The following is a 19,773-nucleotide window of genomic DNA, read 5'->3' on the forward strand; positions in this document are numbered from 1 at the left end:
CTCTTATTAGTTTTTAATGTATTGATATTTGTTAGTAGCACACGAAAATAATATAGATAAGTAAATAAATAATTGTGTATTTCCAGCAGGCGAAGCCGCGAGCGGGTCGCTAGTATTTCATATTTTCATTTCTTCGCTCTGGTAACAAGACAAAGCCCGAAGTTGAGTTCTGTCAATCAACACGAAAAGTTTTAAAAATAGGAAAGAAAGTCGGGAACGGAATATCTTATGACTCCTTAAGGTTCCTTCGGTCTTGTCTATATACGACTTCAAGCTGTTTAATTTTTATTTTGTATTGAATTTATGGAATGAAATAGGAAGTGTTCATATAATACAATTTTAAAAATAGCATGTTCCACTTGAAAAGTAATAGAAAAATGTGGCTTCAGCTGACTCGCAGAAACTGACGTCTATACAAGTTCGAAATATATTTTTAGTTAAGATCGTTTTCGTGTTAGATTTTATAATAATACGCTATTATTTTATGTTCCTGCTATTTGCAGGGAATTATGTGGAAGTCAATGGATTTCCCCTCGGGGGTATAAATTATTTTCATTGATCCTCTCTGGTATTTATGCTGATTTGCGGCGTTAAGTTCCGCTCAATTCTACCAACTACCAACACGCAATATTTTGATATGTGGGGGGCACGTGGGGAACGGAGAGTCTAACACTAGGTTCCTTCTGCGTACCCCGCTACGCGGAATAATGGGTGAGGCCAATATATATATATTGAAATTTGTACAAAATAATGTAAACCACAGCAAGCTTTTGACACCATTTTAAATGTCACGTTGAGTACCGTTCGTTATCACACGAGTAGAGAGTCATCTAGTTGCATTAAATACACACTTCCCAAAACAAAATAGAAAATTAATTTATACCTTTTTATATTATTAATAGTTTTGATTTGATTATACGATCGATACGAATAATTATTTCATATTATTTAAGTGTATTTGGGGAAAAATTATTAATTATTTTAGAATCTATATTGTTATGCACATAGTAAATAGTAATTTCAATCTTTTGGGATTTTATTTGACTTTCTTTGTAAAAAAATGTCTGCCTGACTAATGCCTAACGCGGGTAAACAGAAAGATAGACAAAAAAAATCTCTTTCGTGAGTTCTCCATTCAACGTGACAGTGGCGAAGTGATTTTGTGCTCAACTGGCACACTCGGAACGCCATATTAGAAAGAACAGAACAGACAAAAAAATTGTTTGTTAATGTTTTGGAAAAGAGTTCTTAGTTAGCCTACATTCTTATTTAATTAGCTTATTAATTTCAGCCACGTAATTATTACAAAATAAGGATTATCCAATTTGATAAGATAATAATATGTTTACCGATAAATTTATGATAACAATTCAGTATTATCACAATCTTTATTTGGAATAGACGTTGATTGTGTAAACAAAATGGCTCCAAAAAAGAAAGAAAAGAAAAATGCAAGTAAAAATGAGAAGAAAGAAACAGAAGTTCATAAAGAAGTCAAAAAGAAGAGTAACTTTGTTGTAAGTATAATATGAATTGTTTTATATAGAATAGAACTGTATGTAGATATGTGATAACTGTGTGTAAATGTGTTTTGTATGAAAAAAGTCTACGAGTTAAGTCGAGGGTTCGATTCTGAAACAATGATGATAAAAATCATCTTTTAGTCTGCTTTTGTGCACGCTTATCTCAGAATCGACTTAGCTGATTTAAATGCAATTTTCATTATTGTATTCCGCAAGCTTCCTTTAACATTTAGTGTTTGTTTTATTAATCGCTTCGTAAATAATATATCAATTTAAAGTATTTACTTTAAGGATTTTTTTTATTAAATTAGTTGAAACTTTAGTTTTCAATGTAAAGACATTGTCTTTAAAGTGATAATGTCATTAGAACATGAAAACAATTGAGATTATTTAGTAAATTGTTTTTTTTAATTAATTTATTTAATAATAGTGGTTCAAGCGGGTGAAGCCGCGAGCGGGTCGCTAGTGTAATAGACTGATGATAGATGTTACACTTGTTATAGAATAACGTATTTTTTATTATATTCTAAACAATATATTATTCACAGGTGACTCAATTATTAATTTCTGCACTAGGAATAGTTCTATCTATATCATGCTATTACTTTTATACAAGCTTTTTATATACACCAAGTTTGCCAAATTTCGATATGGACGTTACTTGGGGAGCGAACAAGCAAGATACATCTGTGCGACCTTTTAGAATTACTTTTACTGATTCAGTAAGTATTTTTATTTATATTAAATTATTTTATTAAGACAAGGAGCTCATCGCCGCGGTTTTTCTTGGTGCTAGAGCGAAATAAGAAAATATTTCACTCTCCCAAGTGAGAATCGAATCTACAACCGTCGTATGTCTGTGTGACGTGTCAGGGTCACTACGGCGTCGATAAATAATTTTCTAGATAATTTATTTATTTACTCTTTGTATAGACTGAAAAAATATTTTGTTTTTTGCAACATGAAAATTATGATTTTTGTAACATCTATTGTTTTATGTAAGAGAACATTTTCTATTGTTATCGTTTTGATTTCGAATATTCTTTGTGTTCAGTAAGGCTAAACAGCGAAGTTAGTCCAATTACAAGTTTTCTGATAATTAGTTGAGAAGTTCCTACAAGATTTTGATAATATTTAGATATTTTACCAAGTTTCGTTACTCGCTTTCGTAGATGTGTGTATAACGTATATTATACCGTTTATGGTGATTGGCAAAGTTGGACATATTTAGTATTCCAGTCTGTGGCTTGCTAATAAAAATGTTTCTCTATATATCCATATACCAATCAATATGTTTGAACTCAAGTGGAGAACCATTAGGTTCTCCACGCCAACTCTGTTATATGCGGGATATAGCGTGAAAGAGAAAAAAAATATAATTAGTGTATATTAGATGGGAATACCCTGCATACATAATGCAATCGTATCGAAACTTCTTATTTTTATTATCCGGCTGTCATACTTTTAATTTAAAAACTTCTAATTAGTAATTGTGAAAACTAAAGAAATTATTTCTCAAAACTTTGAAAGTGAAATAATTTTATTTATTTTATTAATCTTTCAGATGCAAGAAAACTTACGGCGTAAGTTCGAAGCGTATCGTCGAGCAACGAGAATTAAAAGTTTAAACGAGTCCTCGGCTTACGGAATGTATGCTGATGTCACAGGCCAAATCTTCGGGGACTGGCAGTTCAAATACAAATATAGTCAAAGAGAAAGATTTTTAAATAAATATAATCATTATAAGACTAACATACAGGGGTTGGATATACATTATATGAGAGTAGTGCCAGAAAATGTGGATAACGTACAGGTATGTACAGCACGGCTTACTGAAATAAAGGTCAATTTTGTATTCGTTTTTACTTTCGAATGACGATGTCATTCCATTCTCTTGTGCCTAGTGGCACAAGCTAAAGACATAAAGACATTAGTAATGTCTTTTTCTGGCTAACCGGGAAAATTATTAGATGATTCGTAATATTGAGTAGATATTGATATACCTAAATTATAAATTAAGAGATTTATAGTATTATTTTTTGCTTCAGTTAGTTAGGCAAAAAGAAACTAGTGTTAAGACATTCCATTTGCCACTTATCCAACGTAATTAACACATTTTATGTTAAAACTAAAACACAGAAATTTTACATTCGGAAAATATATCCAAAAATAAAAAAAAGCTTCATTTCAAAGCTCTCTACGGTGCCTATCTGTTGCAAAAATATACATTTTTAATACAACGGCACGCCAGTTTTCATTAAGGCGTCAATTCTTAGTTAATTTATTAGATTCTGAGATCGATACCTCTACTTTAGATTCAAGCGATGACTACAGTACGTGGGGAATTTTCGAATCACTTATCAACGAATGTATCTTTTCTATACTATGATATTATAAAGCTGAGGAGGCTTTGGAATTAGAACGCGTTAAAACTAAACCAATAGTTCTTACGAATTATTGGTTTATATTAAAAGAACCAATTTCTGTTGGTTAGTCCCTTTATCGGGAAAACAGAGTAAGAATTAAAAATATTGCTAAAACAAGTTTAGATACTTTTAGTTATTTCGTTTTCGTCACGTGAGCTAAGCCGCAAGTAAATGCTAGTATAATATGTATAAAGGTGCGTAATTCATGTCTTTTATATATCTTAATTTTCAGCTGTCAGTACTGATGCGAATCTGGTATCTTAGTGTTAAGACACTCTGTTCCTATTAAGGCACTTCCAGTCCCCCTTTTCCATTGAATTCTGGAGGCATTGCGTGTTGAGTCGTGGAACTCAACGCCGCGCTTTGCCTCGATACTAGAGCGAAGAAATAAAAATATAAAATATTTTATTTCTTCGATTGGGAATTGAACCCACAATTTGTCACGTTTAGTCATACGTTTGTGCCTCTGCGCTACGACTGACTTTTTAATATTATTATTTTGGATTACTCATCATTTATTGTCTTTCAATTTACTCTAAAAATGGTTGTTTAAGTACAAGTAAAATAAAAGAAGACAGCTGGTTAAATAATAAACATCTCTTTCAACTAGTTTGTGTGTGTTACGGCTAATGTTGGAAATTTCTAAGTGGATTTTAGGATTTTCACCCCTGGGCGTACGGTTTGTTAACAAATGTAAACAATAATAGAACTTAGGTTGTGTGAAGATAGTCATGTAAAGCAGTTTTACTTTCGTAGTACTAGCGTAGTATTTGATGTTTTACTTGGCAGGAGAGTATCTCTCTTGTCCCTTATTCTTATTTTGTAAGGTGTAAGTTGGTTTGTTTGTACATAAATATGAGACATGTAATTAAAAAAGATTTAAATATATGTATTTTAAAGTAAAAACCTTGGCTTGGTTTCAAGGCTGCGATCGTCGCGTGGTTACAGTAATAGTTTATACACAAATTATTTGAAACAAATGATTAATTGAATGATTTGTTTTAATTTGGCAGGTATATCCGCTTCTCCTTTTACACGGATGGCCGTCGTCTGTACGAGATTTCTACGATATGATACCTATACTAACAAATGTAAGGGCCGGCCACAACTTTGTTTTTGAAGTCATCGCGCCTAGCGTACCTGGTTTTGCGTATTCACAAGTAAGTAATGTTAGATGGTAAGTATAAATAATAATAATATTTAAAAAAATACAGTCGAATTGACAACCTCCTTCTTTTTGAAGTCGGTTAAAAAAGAAATTCAATTCAAAACGACATTGTGGTACCTGCGCCTGCGCAATCAATCAAAACTGCATTTTACTCGTACCAGTTAATGGACGTCTTGTCACTAGGTTCTCCCTGTTTTTTTGACATCAGTGTTAAGCCACTCCTTTCTCCATCTTCAGCCCAATTTTCGGGACTCAATGGTCCGCTTTGTCTTGTTTCTAAAGCAGCAAGTGGCTGTTATGAGAATGTAAAAAAAAAATCTTGCCATTTTAAATAACAAATAGTGTCAAATACATACTATTATTTCAATAAACGTTCATAATATATTCATATATGCAATAATTATAATAAATCATATATACGATACAGTAAATTAACTACCAAATCAATCATGAAATTCTACAGTGAAATACAAAGCCAGTATATCAAATGATTGCAACCATTGCCACTGTAGTGAGTTACGTTGATTTACTATTGTCACTGTAGTTTACGTTCGCATCAGAGAATTATGATCGAGTTAAGCGATTTAAAGTGAGTAGATCTATGCGCTAATGATTTCATAGAGACGACTATTTATGGGATTATGTTCTGTTCGATGCCATTTGATTGTTAGATATAGGAATGTAGTGGATAAATTATCTTTCAAACGATACATGCTGACTCGAATATTTATCCGCTTCACGCTGTATCCCGTATATAGCAGGATAGGTAGAGGGAACATAGTGTTAAGACCCCATTTCCACCGAATTTTCGAGGCATTGCGAATTGAGTGCGGGAACTCAACGCTGGGTTTTTTCTTTGATGCCAGAGCGAAGAAATGCGAGGGCACAAGGGTGTGCCTGTAACGCGATGGTAGTGGGTTCAATCCCCACTCGAGGAAACGAAATATTTACTTAAATTTATATTTCCGTTTCTTCGCTCCGGTATCGAGGCAAAAGCGCGGCGTTGAGTACCGCCACTCAACATGCCGTGGGAAACGGAGTGTGATAATTCTATGTTCCGCCTGCCTACCCTGCTGTGTGCGGGATACAGCGTGAAGCTGCTTTTTTTATAAAAATATGGAGTTCCTCGTTTCATTAGAATAAGCTACTGCTACCTCATCCATTTTTTAAAACAATGTAAAAAAATAGTGGCGTTACACTACTTATAAATCTAAATAAAAAAATAAATAATTTTCCAAAATATATCACTTTACCTTAGTAGTGGTATATCCCTAAATCTGTATAAAGCCACATATAATATTGATTAATTAGAATTCCGTAATAACATTGTGGTAACTAATATACAATATGTTGACCTAGTTCTGTATAGGTAGTTACCTAGGCACATCGTCTGACTGTAAAAGTAACGATTATAGGTTCGATTCCCACTCAGGGAATCATTTGTTTTTATTTTCTCGCCCCGCTGAAGCTATGCCAGTACACATGTACTCTCTCTGTGTACATACACAGCAAGAGTGAGAAGAGAGGCAGGTACCCAGGGGGCCCTGAAGAAAGAAATTGATCATAATGGACGAAGCTACAGAGATATATAGAGATCGTAGCATTTTGCGCTCCGTTTTTTTTCCTCACCAGGAATGAAACAAAATTAGCATCGCTTTTTGGAATCGATTTTGAGTGGTGAATGTATGAAATAATCTACTCGATTTCATACTAATTAAAATAAATTTAAACGTAGGAGAATTTGAAGCTGAGCCTCTTGTATAACACGAACGACCAATTAAGCTATACGTTCCTCGTGCCAGTCCAAATATCTATATGGTTAATATACCATGTTAACATGTTGCTAATAGCATAGGATTATAAAGCCTTATACTCAGATATGTCCTTGAAGGATTTTACAAAAAGCAGGTTCATGCATTTTCACGTTATCATTATCACGTTAAGACTCTACGTTTCCCTTTGCCACTCAACTTTCGAGCCATTGCATGCGAAATTACGGCATATAAAGTGCGGCGTTAAGTTCCGCCACTCAACACGCTGTCTCTAAAATTGGGTTAGTGGTGACATTAGGTCCTCTCTGTCTACCATGCTATGTGGGAAAGAACGCGAATGTGTCACATAATTACAATTTCAAAATGAGTCAAAGACCGAGTATATGGAATGCGAGAGCCCTGACTCGAGCACTATCCTTATAAGTCCTGGGCCAACCCCTAAATCGGAAAAGGTTTGGACGGTATCCTGCGATCACAGACCACACCAGTGACCTCCCGCCACTTAGCCCAGGCAACGCTTATCCGACCATGGAGATCGTGATCGATGCCTCCAGACTCGTGCATGACGGATCTAAGATACCTGAACATTTTCGACTTAGGGGCTGGCCCACGACTTGTAAGGATAGTTCTCAAGTCCGGGCTCTCGCAGGCCATATACTCGGTCTTTGACACATTGCCAATATGCATTTCATTCATGGAGAGTGGTTATGTAATGCTAATGCTGCAGCTAGAATGTATCGGAAAAGATACAAAAACGTTGAACGTCATCCCGATTATCATCTATTTAGATTTTTCTCTCTTCAACAAAGAAGTAATCCAGCAAGTATAGTACCATTTCGGAATCCAGATTAAATGCGCCAACTTTTAAAGTTACTTGCAAAAACAGTTTAGTACATTTTTTTTATAGTACAGTCGGTTAAAGTTGGGTGTACTTAATATTTTGAATTTAATGTTTGGCAAAAACGCGGCATTTTCTTAAAAACCGATGCAGGTATGTTTCAATCTTAAATTGTAATTCACAGAAGGGTTACTCATGATTACATTACAGAAAAAAAAATGAAAAAAGAGTAATATTTGTATTCTTAGGACTTGAAAAATCATCACAGGGTGTCGGTTTTTCCGATATTTTTTTAAATCAATATAATATCAAAAATACATGACACAGATTTTTTTTTATATTTTTCTCATAACTGTCACGACTTGGTCTATCACCTGTTTTCGTTTTATCGTTGGCTCCTGGGACACCCTGTATACTTGTAGCACTAAGAAAATTAAGTTTCCTCGTTATTATAAGTAGATTAGAATAAAAAGTTTATTTAATGTTCGAGTTTATTGAGTTCTATGGTAATCTATTATACTTTTCGCTACAAGTTAATTAATATTTGTATTTGACAGTGATGAATGATAATGGTGCAAAGTATTATAACGCGTACAACGCCGTCCCCGGGGAACAAAATGATAAACGCCAAAACCATTATATTATTGTTAAAAGTTTTTTGAGTTCTATGCATCTAAATAAATATATACAAACTTATTTTTTTAGTATTTTTTCGACATTAATCTAAAAGTTATGAAATATTGAAATTATATTCATAGCAAATATTAAAATTACTGTACTGTATATCTTACTGTACTCCACATGGTTACGTTTACTATTTGGGGGATCTTACACGTAATTTTTAAATAAGTAATGGTAGCGTAAAAAAATTGGTTTCAGAAGAGCGCAGTAACTTTATTATAAGACTATTAACTTTCGAGTAAGAAAATTTTATAAGATAAAAAAGTTGAGATTTTGCGATTACCATTTTATTCTACGGGGATAGCGACAAGTTTTCGTTTTTCCACCAGTGTTATGGATAGTGGCTGGAATTATATTATATTTTTGTGTCAGTTACGAAATATAATCTAGGACTTATTGTACTTAAAATTGTGTCAATTATGTGTGTTGATTAATTTTGACATTTTTACTAGAAAAGTTACAAACAATTTGTATTAGTCCGAGAAGCAAGCATAGTGAATAACTGTCCGCAACCATGCCCTGAAATATATAATACAGGTTAAATATATTAATTTTAAATATAATATTCTTTCATTACAGGCACGGGTAAAACCAGGACTAACTACATATCAAATTGCAATCATCATGAGGAATTTAATGGAGAGGATTGGTCACCAACAATTTTACGTACACGGAGGTGATCTTGGCCATACAATTGGCTCACACATGGCCACCATATTTCCTAACCAAGTTCTAGGTTTTCATACAACTACACCAGTTAATTTATCAAAGTTGGCGCAATTGGCTTTAGTTCTTGGGAGCGTCTGCCCATCATTGGTTGCTAATGACCTGGCGGACAAAATATATCCTATTTCGGACAAACTTCAATATTATATTGAGGAGTTGGGGTACTTACATTTGCAAAGCACTAAGCCGGACACGTTGGGTAAATAGACGTTAGACATTTTTTTTGGAATTATTTAAATATAATATGTTTTTATCTCATTACTAGGGTCCCTCTGCCTACTCCGCTAGTAGTCTGGTCTGGTAAGACATTCCACTCCTCATCTTGTACCGAATTCTGAAAGGGGTTACGAGTTTAGGGATGGGACTCAACGCCGCTCTTTGCTTCGACACCAGAACGAAGATACGAAAATATTAAATATTTTATTTCCTCGTGTAGAAATCGAACTCAGAACCTTTCGCGCTTACAGTCACATGATTTTTTCTAACTTAGGCAAATGACACAGTACTTTATATTCTTTCTCAGGTATAGCCCTACAAGATTCACCTTTAGGTCTAGCAGTGTACATCATCGAAAAATATCTGTTATTTACAAATCCTGCTCACAAAGAAGCTTTTACTGGTAGCTTCACCCCATTCAATTCCACTGATCTCTTAGACAACGTTCTCTTGTATTGGAGTACTGGAAGTATAACAACATCGCTTAGACTGTACAAGGAGACCGTTTCAAATTATAATATGGAGGAAACTTTGGCTCGGTAAAGTTTGTTATGATAGATCGATTCTGTTGTGATCTTGTTGTTTATCTTGTGTTGATATATTTTATACATGTTTTAAGTATATATATGGTACATAATAGCTATTATTTAATTCTGCAAAAGTCATTTAATATTTTTTTAGCTTTACGCTTATTTTTTTATTTCAAGCATACCAACTAAAGTGCCAACATGGGGTATGAGAACTAAACACGACTTGATGCACCAGCCCGACTTCATACTGAGATGGAAGTACAGCAATCTATTGGGCATAACGAATCTCGACAGCGGTGGCCATTTCATAGCGTTTGAAAATCCAGAAGAAGTCGCTAAGGACTTGTATAGGGCTGTGAGGAGGTTTTTAAAGAGAAAATAACATATTTGTTGAATAAAATTATGGAAACTCATTGGTTTTTTTATTTTTATTGGGTGGATTTTTTTACCTACAAAAAATATTTTTTTATCTCTGTTATTTAATCAATTTGATATAAAAAGAAAGAATCTTAAGTAGATGTTATTTTGTAAAAAAGAAAAAAAAAGATAGTTTTGGTATAGAGTATTGTACAGTATAGTTGTTTGTATGCATGACATCTTCCGGGTGTCCGGATTAGAAATTAGGCGGTCCTCAATCTTGATGAATTGTATTTAACTCATGTACGAAACTATTGGGCGGAGAAACAGAAATTTCTCATGTAGGTTCCATACGGAAGTAACTATAAAGTCTCACATATTTTTCTCGTCTCATAAAATAAAAAAAAAAAGTTTCTCGCTTTTTCCACCATAAAGGGTAAAGCAGAGAGAACTTAGTGTTAAGACACTCCGTTCCCCACTTTCCGCCCAATTTTCGAGACATTCCTAAAATCAAATCAACTTTACATTAATCATAGCGCAATCCCCAATACTCTAAAGCGGAAATTTAAAACGGTATTACAAAAAATCTAAAAGGAATCGATTTAAAAAAGAAATGCACAAGTGCCGCTACGCAGACAGAATCGGCGCAACAAAATTGAGTTAGCTTCCGTTCTGACTTGTATTGGATTATTTTTTATCGTATTTAGTATTACATTTTATGAGATATTGTAATTTTGTTGTATGCCTGTCTGTGGAATCACTTATATATAAATAAATATAGAAAGATTACTTATCGGTACTTTATCAAAATAAAGCAAAACAAGCAAAGCTGAGGGAACCTAATATTAAAACATTATTTCAGTTCCCCATTTCCCACGTAATTCGCGAGATGTTGAGTGGCGAAACCCAACCAAAGCAAAAATGGGAAATGTAAAAAAAAGACATTGCCCCAAGTGAGAATTGAATCCACAGCCAAATAATATATGTCATATAAAATAATTTCAAGAAACGAAGAAAACTTCTATAACGTAGTCTCAACTTGGATTTTAAAATCGATTTCCAAATAAACAACAAACACGGTGGCTGTAATCGTTGTCAATCGCATCGCGGCGTAAATCCGTTGCCGACTGCCGTTCGTCTCGTTCACAACTAGATTTAGGAAATAGTTATTTAAATTTATTTACATATTTATTTTCTTTCTTTTAAAGAAGTTTTTTCTGGTCAGTAGCGTTACGCGTATTTTCTCTATCGTTTTACTAAACTTTTTTCTATGCGGAAATCAACAACAAATACAACATTTATATTTATTGAATATTAAATATATTTTTTAAGTTTAATGTCATATATAATATCTCAGTCATATATAATTGTAATTTATATTCAAACAAAATCAACTTTTTTAGAAACTGCATAAAAAATTATCATAGCGGCATTTTAACGCGCCTTGGAAACCGTTCCAATTTAGACTTATACGGTTTATAAAAAAATATTTTTCTTCCTATATGTGAAATAATGTTTTTAAAATATTTATAACAAAACTAGAATCTACCGCCATTTCTTACTTAAAACAACCAAAAGAAATCCACACTTAATCTAATATGCTAAAATTGGGAAGTTTTCCTTTGGGCGGTTACCTTTTCGCGATATTCTTTTGTCGCCTCATTACGAATCTCAGTCGTGATTAGTTCGGCATCACCTTCATTTACAATTCAAAGTGGATCTATTACCAAATACATCATTTTCGATTGACAACCTTATTTTTAGCAATATAAGGTGTATATTGGAGGGTATAAGTTCATAAATTTCAAGAACATGACAGGCTCATTTGGTTGCCAAAACAGTTTACCTGTTCCATGTTCTTGGGTAAGATTGAACTGTGTTTTCTTGATTACTGAGATTAGAAACGATATCTTGAGACCGAAAGATGAGTAAATGTCAGAAGCTCAAGTCTATCTTAGAAATAATTTAAATACAACTCCAAGGGACAGTTGATGGCTGTCATGGTACAGTGGAACACCATCTAAGTGTAAACGTAGATTTAAGGTAAATTATTTTAATTTTCTTGTTTTGGTACAAAGCGGGACGTTGAGTCGTGCCTCTCAACATGTAATAATTTGGAAATTGGTTGGAAAGTGGGTAACATAGGGTTTTAAGGCTAGGTTCCCTCTGCTTCTGTGCTATCTGTTAAGCTGCGAAAAGAAATATTTCATTAGTATCACAGCGTTGAGTTTTGCCATCTAAATATAACCCTCTTAAAAATGTTAATGTTTAAATAATGTTTAACAAATTTAAAATTGTTTGCTTATAAGCAAATTTTGATATGAGAAATCACTTTACAGTATGGCTTATTACTTTTTTTTTCTATAATAAAAAATCATATTAAAAAAGCTTTCTTTAATTATTAAAGATTTCACAATTTAAAGTTATCAAAATATATTTACTAATAAAATGAGTCAAGAAATAACCAAATCTTAAACTTACAAGCTTAAAAATGCAAATGAAATCCGCATAAAAATAATGTCGTAATCTGTCTTGGACAGGCGTTCCTGCTGCTTCATAATTCTAAGGGCACATACAAAAGAAAGACAGTTCAAAATGTTTAGATGTTTTTTATGGAAAAAGAAGTTTACTTTCGATTTTACTGTAAAAACAGAAATATATATCAGTAGTCATACAAAACTTCTTTTTATCTTCACGCTATAGCAAGGCAGGCAGAAGGAACATGCCTTACTTCGTTCTCAACTTTCTGCTGAATTCTTGAGGCAAAGGTGGGGCAGGGGAGGTTGTATAATCAACATCGTGCTTTGCCTTGTTACCTGAGCGATGATATTGAAATATTACATAACTTATACCCCCGAGTGGGCAGAAGTTTTTTATTATAAAATAATGTTAATTTTAATCCGTTAAAATTTGTCTCATATCTGATTTTGGCCTTAGGCCACAACTTTCAAAAAAGAAAGAATTAATTTAGAGCATTGAAATTCTTAAAGCAATCGCGTCCTTTTTTAGATATTAAAGATGAGACAGTCATTTTGAATATTTTTTTGGATTTACAATTATAATTGCCTGAGGTCTTATTTTTGTATAAAACAATATAAGCTCTTACTTACTGAGATATACCTAGTTAATAATCAAAATTAGTTCAAAGCCAGCGACAAGACGTGTGTCTGTAAACACGATGGTTATGAGTTCCACTCGGGGGATAAATTATGTATAATTATTAAATTATATAATATTTTCATGTCCTCACTCTAGTATTCCAAATCCTCATTATGTTCAAATGATCCAATAGTAAAACTCGGAGTGTCATAACACTACGTTCTCTCTACAATGTTCGAAAGTATTTTTTTAGATCTACGTTCAAGTTTTTATACGTTTTATATATTTTTCTTTCCCAAGTCTGAAAATATTAAAGTAATATTCATGTAATAAATAATAATTAAAAAACTTTTACATATATTTACAAGGCACTATATTAAAATTACGCAAAAACGATACATCGATTACTCTCTCGATACATGATGTAATGCGCCATTCATCCAAAGAGATACCTACTGCCCTACTTACTACTGAAATATTGCAGTTTTACACCAAAGTATGAAGAACTTTATTAATGATATTTGTTATTTCTTATATAATTCGCACAATTAAAATGAAATTGTTGGAATGAAAATGATATTAATAATATATGTATAGAAAAAAATATTAATATAAAAACTTCAATAATTCGATTTGTGTACTTGCTAGAAAAATGTCCTATAAAATTCTAGCTTATACTTTATCCAATATTGGAAACGTTAACAACTTACATATGTTTTTAGATCTACACTACACACACACACTACACTTTTTATCTCGTTTAGGAGAGCAGGCAGAGATAACATAGTGTCAAGACACTTGGTTTTCCGCTTGCCAATCAACACGTAAATGTCTCAAATCTGGATTCGAGACATTTGCATACTAATTGGCGGAGCTCATCACTGCGTTGTGTCTATCAGAGAGGAAATAAATATCTAAACCTAAATAAAGTCACTTTTCCGAGTTAAAATCATTTTAATTACATTGATCAATAGAATTAATAAAAGGCATTTTCATCCTTTCTTTTCACAGTGGCTCAAAGAAATAAAAATCGATTTATTAATCAGCTAAATTAGATTATACCACGGGCGTCGTTCGCAGGGTTACCTTAATATCGGTAAGCTTCATTTGCAAAGGTAGCATCTCATTACTTTATTATTAAGTTCTTTGGATGTTATAAGGAATTTGCATTTCTGTGGTAATTCATTTGGTGGAGGTAATTTCGATGTCAAATCAAGAAAAATATTTTTTTAAGTTTTTTTTATCAGCTCAGCATAGGCAGAAACAACTAGGGAACTAGTGTTAAGACACTCCGTTGCATATTAACACATTCTTTCCTCCACTTTGCCTCTAACAGGGCGAGGACGTGAAAATATTAAATATTTAATTTCCTCTTCTTTTATTTACCTGTAGACTACGATCGAAGTATGTAGGTATATATATAACATATATTTGATATTATATGAATTTTTTACATAAATTTTATAGTCAGAAAGTTTTTGTGAAATATTTTCTTATCTTTTTCATTTCCAGCCTCAGATGATTCTTATTTAACTGAATCAAAATATGTATTACTAAATGATAATTAAATTTATTTTTTGTTTTTTGTTTACTGTGTGAAATTGTTTTTTTGTTAAAATGCATATCTTTCTATTCTTTGTTTACCTATATCAGATAAAGTAATTATTAAAAGAAGTCGCGGCCGACGATTTGTTTTACTAACATAAATGAATATCTCCCTATATAATTGCTTTATATCAAATTACGTATATTATTAAAAGGGTCCTTCATGGAAGTATCTACTTATATTTATATTGAATGCGGATGCAGAGTAGGTTTACCGCAAATCTGGCTTCATGAATAATACGTTGTAATTCGCCTCGGTTAATGACGAGCGCTGTAATTTAGCGAAGTCGTTCCTGTATTCCTGTTAAAGATGGTAGTTTTAATATTAATAGGATATTTTGACCTAGATTTGTTTAATAAAATAGATAAAGGAAAAATAAATTTAATTTCAACGTTAATTTTACTTGTTTTGTTAAAAATTAATTTATTTTACAACTTTAAGTGATGACATTAAAAGGATGCTTTTTAAGTGAGTGGTGGTGGTGTTGGTAGTGATGGTGCTATGTAAAACTTCGCTTAATTAGGTATTATTTTTGTGGAAACTAACATTTTGGTATATTGACAAGAACATACATAAAAATATTAAGTATAAAAAATGCGAAATTCAGAGAACTTATGATACTGATATTCCTAGTTATAATATTTTATCATATAAATATGGTTAACAAATAATTGCATAATTACAGTAAAATTTACATATTAAAATAAATAATAAATATATTTCAGTATCCGATGCATAGTCCGTACCAAAAAGCGTTATATCATCCACATTACATATTCGATAGCGATTAACATTAACGCGAATACTCAAGTATGCAAATTGATTGATAAGCGGAAATTACGTTGTTTATTATAAATTCTGTATTTATTTACTTTGGTACAGCAAGTTTATAATTAATATGCGGTCAGTTGGTTTTTGACAAAAGATTTACTGTAAAGAACTGATTATAGGGAATTAATGAAAAAAAATAAAAAAAAATTAGGAAGTTTTTTTCTTTGCGTTTTGAGTGGCGGGTCTCAACGCCGCGTTTTGGCTGGACACCAGAGTGAAGAAATGAATAAATAAATATTTCATTTCCTTGAATGAGAATCGCACCTACAACCTGTCGCATTTACAGTGTGTCCAGAAATGCCTACATACAGATATCTAAAAATAAATTGCTTATTTAAAATTTTACTTTTTACTTTTTAGTACAGTACACAATAAAATCGTATAGTACACAATAAAATAGTACATACACATAATAGTATAGTACACAATAAAATCGTGTTAAACTGAAAATTGAAAAAGAAAAGCATCATATCTTTTTTATAATGAAAGTTGTGTAGACAGAGGAATACGAAATTTACAATACTTGAGGTTTATATGGAACAATTCATGAATAATACATTAGAAATAGGTATTATAAATCAAGAAAAGAAAGAAGCCGTCATGGCGCAGAGATACAAGAGTGTGTCAGTAAACGCGACGTTTATGGGTTTGATTACTACTCGGGAATGGAATATTTGATGACAAGGCAAAGTTGAGGGTTTGTTGAACACGCAATGCCTCCAGAATTTGGCGGTTAGTGAGGAACGAAATTGTCTTAATGGGAACAGAGTATCTTAACATTAGGTTCTTAAGCTGTCTCTACCTTGCTATGTGCGGGATAAAATGAAAAAAAAAATACTGATTTGTTGAATTATAATTTTTTTTTTCATCAGCCTATCGCCTTCCACCGATGAACGTAGGCCTTCCTCATCAAGCGCCAGCCAACCCGGTCTTGGGCTTCTCGCATCCATCCGGTGCCAGCCACCTTCCTTAACTCGTTTGTCCATCGTGCTGCAGGGCGTCCTACACTACGTTTGCCTAAGCGCGGTCTCCACTCTAGCACGTATTGGCTCCATCAACCGTCGGTATGTCTGGCGACATGGCCGGCCCAGTTCCACTTCAGCGTGCTGATTCCTCGTGCAATCATCATTATCATTATCATATTTTACTTACATAATATATTGTAATTTGCATATCATTTGAAATTTCATACATTTATTATGTATCTCATATATTATACTGTACACAATCAACAATATTTGCCTCAATCGTAATAATAATGTTCCATTATGTATGGGAGCTTACAGAGACGTTTGAGCTTAGACGAGTAATATTTGCTTTGATTATAAAACTTATTTATTTTATTTATATTACTTATTTTCTTTATAGTACTGTGATACTGAGTGAAAATAAAAAAGTTTTCATCTACCTAGAGGTATATTTTTATAGGTATTTAAAGTATAAGAAATATCTCGATCCACTATTATTCCCTTCCTCTGTAAAAGCGATAGTTGTGGTTTCAATTCCCACTCGGGAAATGAAATATTTAATATTTCTATTTCATTATTCTGGAAGCGCTTTAATCTAAGGAACAACTTGTTCGAATTGAAAAAATCTTTTAGTGTTAGATACTTCATTAATGGAGGAAGGCTTTAGGTAGGTATATTAAGATAATTATTTCGATGTTACCCTATCTACCCTGAACACATAGCTGTTTCGATTTGACCAAGCCTGTGACTTTTACAGGTAAAATTCGCGATTCCCATTCGGGAATGAAATATTTACTATTTTCATTTCCTCATTTTGGCAACGAGACAGAGGGCGGCATTGACTGCGGCCACTCTACAAGCAATATTTTAACACTACGTACCCTCTGCCTACCCTGCTATGCGCGGGATACAGCGTGAGCTAAACAAAAATCCTTTTCTCCTTCCATAGTAAATTTTACAGCATTCACTGAAAATAAACGCTGAAACGAAGTCATATAAAACTAGAAACGTAAAAAGGGCTGAGAAATAAAACGCACGGGACCAATTCAATCCAGATAAAAGGTTTCCAATGCAGATGTCTTTTAGGAACGCGGTAATGTATCGGAAATATCTTACAATTTATTCTATTTCAGTGAAAAATCTCATGAACCACTTTAAAATACAAGGTTGAGTTTGAGTGTTTATTTCGTTTCTTTTCTATGGGGCCTGGTGGTGTTTAAAAATTTAATGCTTCTTATCGATGATAACGTTCTCATTTTTTGTGATAACTAAACTAAAAAATATGTAATTTTATATTGCTTCTAAATTTTATATTGTTTGATTGATTGTAGGTATTATTATAAAATATTTTGAAAGTTACTGAAAAATCAAAACACCTTGTGGTAGAAGAATGTAGGAGATAAAAATAATTAAAATTGTAATCGTTTTAGAAAAAAGAAATGAGTTCGTTATGTACATATATTTATATTACGTTTTCTAAAAATATTAAGTTAACTTAAGTGTGGAACAAGATTTATATGGAATGCCTTAAAGGTTCCTTCTGCCTGCAATATGCGGGTTACGGCGTGAAGCTGAAAAATGAAATGGATTCCATAATAAAAGTAAAAGTTTAAAACTGAGTTAAATTCTAACATTACTTCTTTTTTACTATGACTATAAATAACATTTAAGTTGCACTAATTCTGTAACCAGTATCTTGACTTCTCAACGAACTGACTAATTAACGTGGTTCATTCACGAGGCTCGACGCGCGGTGCAATTAGAGTACCCACTCACGGAACAAGGTGTACAATGTGCCTTTTATATTTCGTATCTTCTACTATCATATATATTTAGTGAATTTTCTCTCCGTTATTTAATTATTGTCTGTATAAAGTGATATTGTGTTTGGTATGTTAGAATTCAATTTCTTTAACTAAATATCGAAGAATTTTTTTAAGTTTCACGCTATATTTCGCACAAAGTATAATAAATAGAGAGAGCTTAGAGTCAAAACCCTCCGTTGTGCAGTTTGCGTTCACGTTCACAATTTGAACAGATAATTAAATGTTAATATTCCCTCAAGTGGTAATCGAATCCACAACCATCAAATTCAAAGTCAGGCAGACATGGGAATCTCTATTTTTTTCGAAACATTTTTCTTATAAATAAAAAAATCATAATAAAATGTTTTTCCCCACTTCCTTACTATATAGTATATACCCATGATACAATCGGCGCTGTACCAATTTAAAATGACAGATTTAGTGTCAGATCAGATCAGATTAGTCTACTATTTATAGTAGACGTTGTTACAGTCACTTTCAAATGACAAGTTTTTCTTTTGATGTGGGCACATCTTCTAAAGCAACCCAGAAATACGTAAAAATATATTTTATTTATAATGTTTATATTTGCTTGTTTTTTGTGTGGTGTGGGGAACGGAGTGTCTCACCACTAAGTTCCCTTTCTCTACCCTGCTATATGCAGGATACAGCGTGAAGGTATTCCTAAAGGCATTATTCACATACATAAAAAAATGGAAGGTATTTACGACATCACACTAGAAATCTGTGCTCTGGCAATTAGTGAAACCGCATAAAATTCCGTTGTTTACTTTGAAATATTTAAACATTTGTGTAAAACGACTTCTTTCTATAGTATGTAAATATGAAGAAAGATTTTAATTGGTACCTTGGTTTTTTTAGACATAGAGAGGTATTTAGCTTTTATCATAAAGATAGTAGATAGGTATAGGAAAATTTACGCAAAATTTTTATATTAAAGTCGACTTTGATTAAGTTCTGCATAAAATATTAACTTAAAAAGCATGATAGCTACAATTTCGTGCCTAAACGCGCCCCATCCAATATATTTCACTATGAAGGAAAACCCGTGGCTTTATTACGGGGGTATACGATAATACCGACATGACGTCGAAATATTAAAAACGGGGATACTGATGAAATAAAACCATCCTTCAAATAGCTGTGGGTGTTAAATTAAATTAGGTTGAATTAATATTAACGATTAAATAACCCGCATAAATCACG

At 32.7% G+C, this 19,773-nt stretch overlaps 1 protein-coding gene across 1 annotated transcript; it reads left to right on the forward strand.

Annotated features, from left to right (window-relative positions):
* Positions 1-1,286: 1,286 nt before the first annotated feature.
* Positions 1,287-10,293, forward strand: LOC146535267 (juvenile hormone epoxide hydrolase-like). The gene is made up of 7 exons (XM_085191611.1): positions 1,287-1,517; positions 2,072-2,245; positions 3,088-3,336; positions 4,963-5,109; positions 8,988-9,333; positions 9,658-9,889; positions 10,058-10,293. The coding sequence occupies exons 1-7, from the start codon at positions 1,422-1,424 to the stop codon at positions 10,260-10,262; spliced, it is 1,449 nt and encodes a 482-aa protein (XP_085047737.1). The 5' UTR covers positions 1,287-1,421; the 3' UTR covers positions 10,263-10,293.
* Positions 10,294-19,773: the final 9,480 nt, after the last annotated feature.

The sequence above is a fragment of the Heliconius melpomene genome, chromosome 10, assembly GCF_056956725.1.
Source record: "Heliconius melpomene rosina isolate 202511_hmr_F chromosome 10, ASM5695672v1, whole genome shotgun sequence".
Taxonomy (NCBI): domain Eukaryota; kingdom Metazoa; phylum Arthropoda; class Insecta; order Lepidoptera; family Nymphalidae; genus Heliconius; species Heliconius melpomene.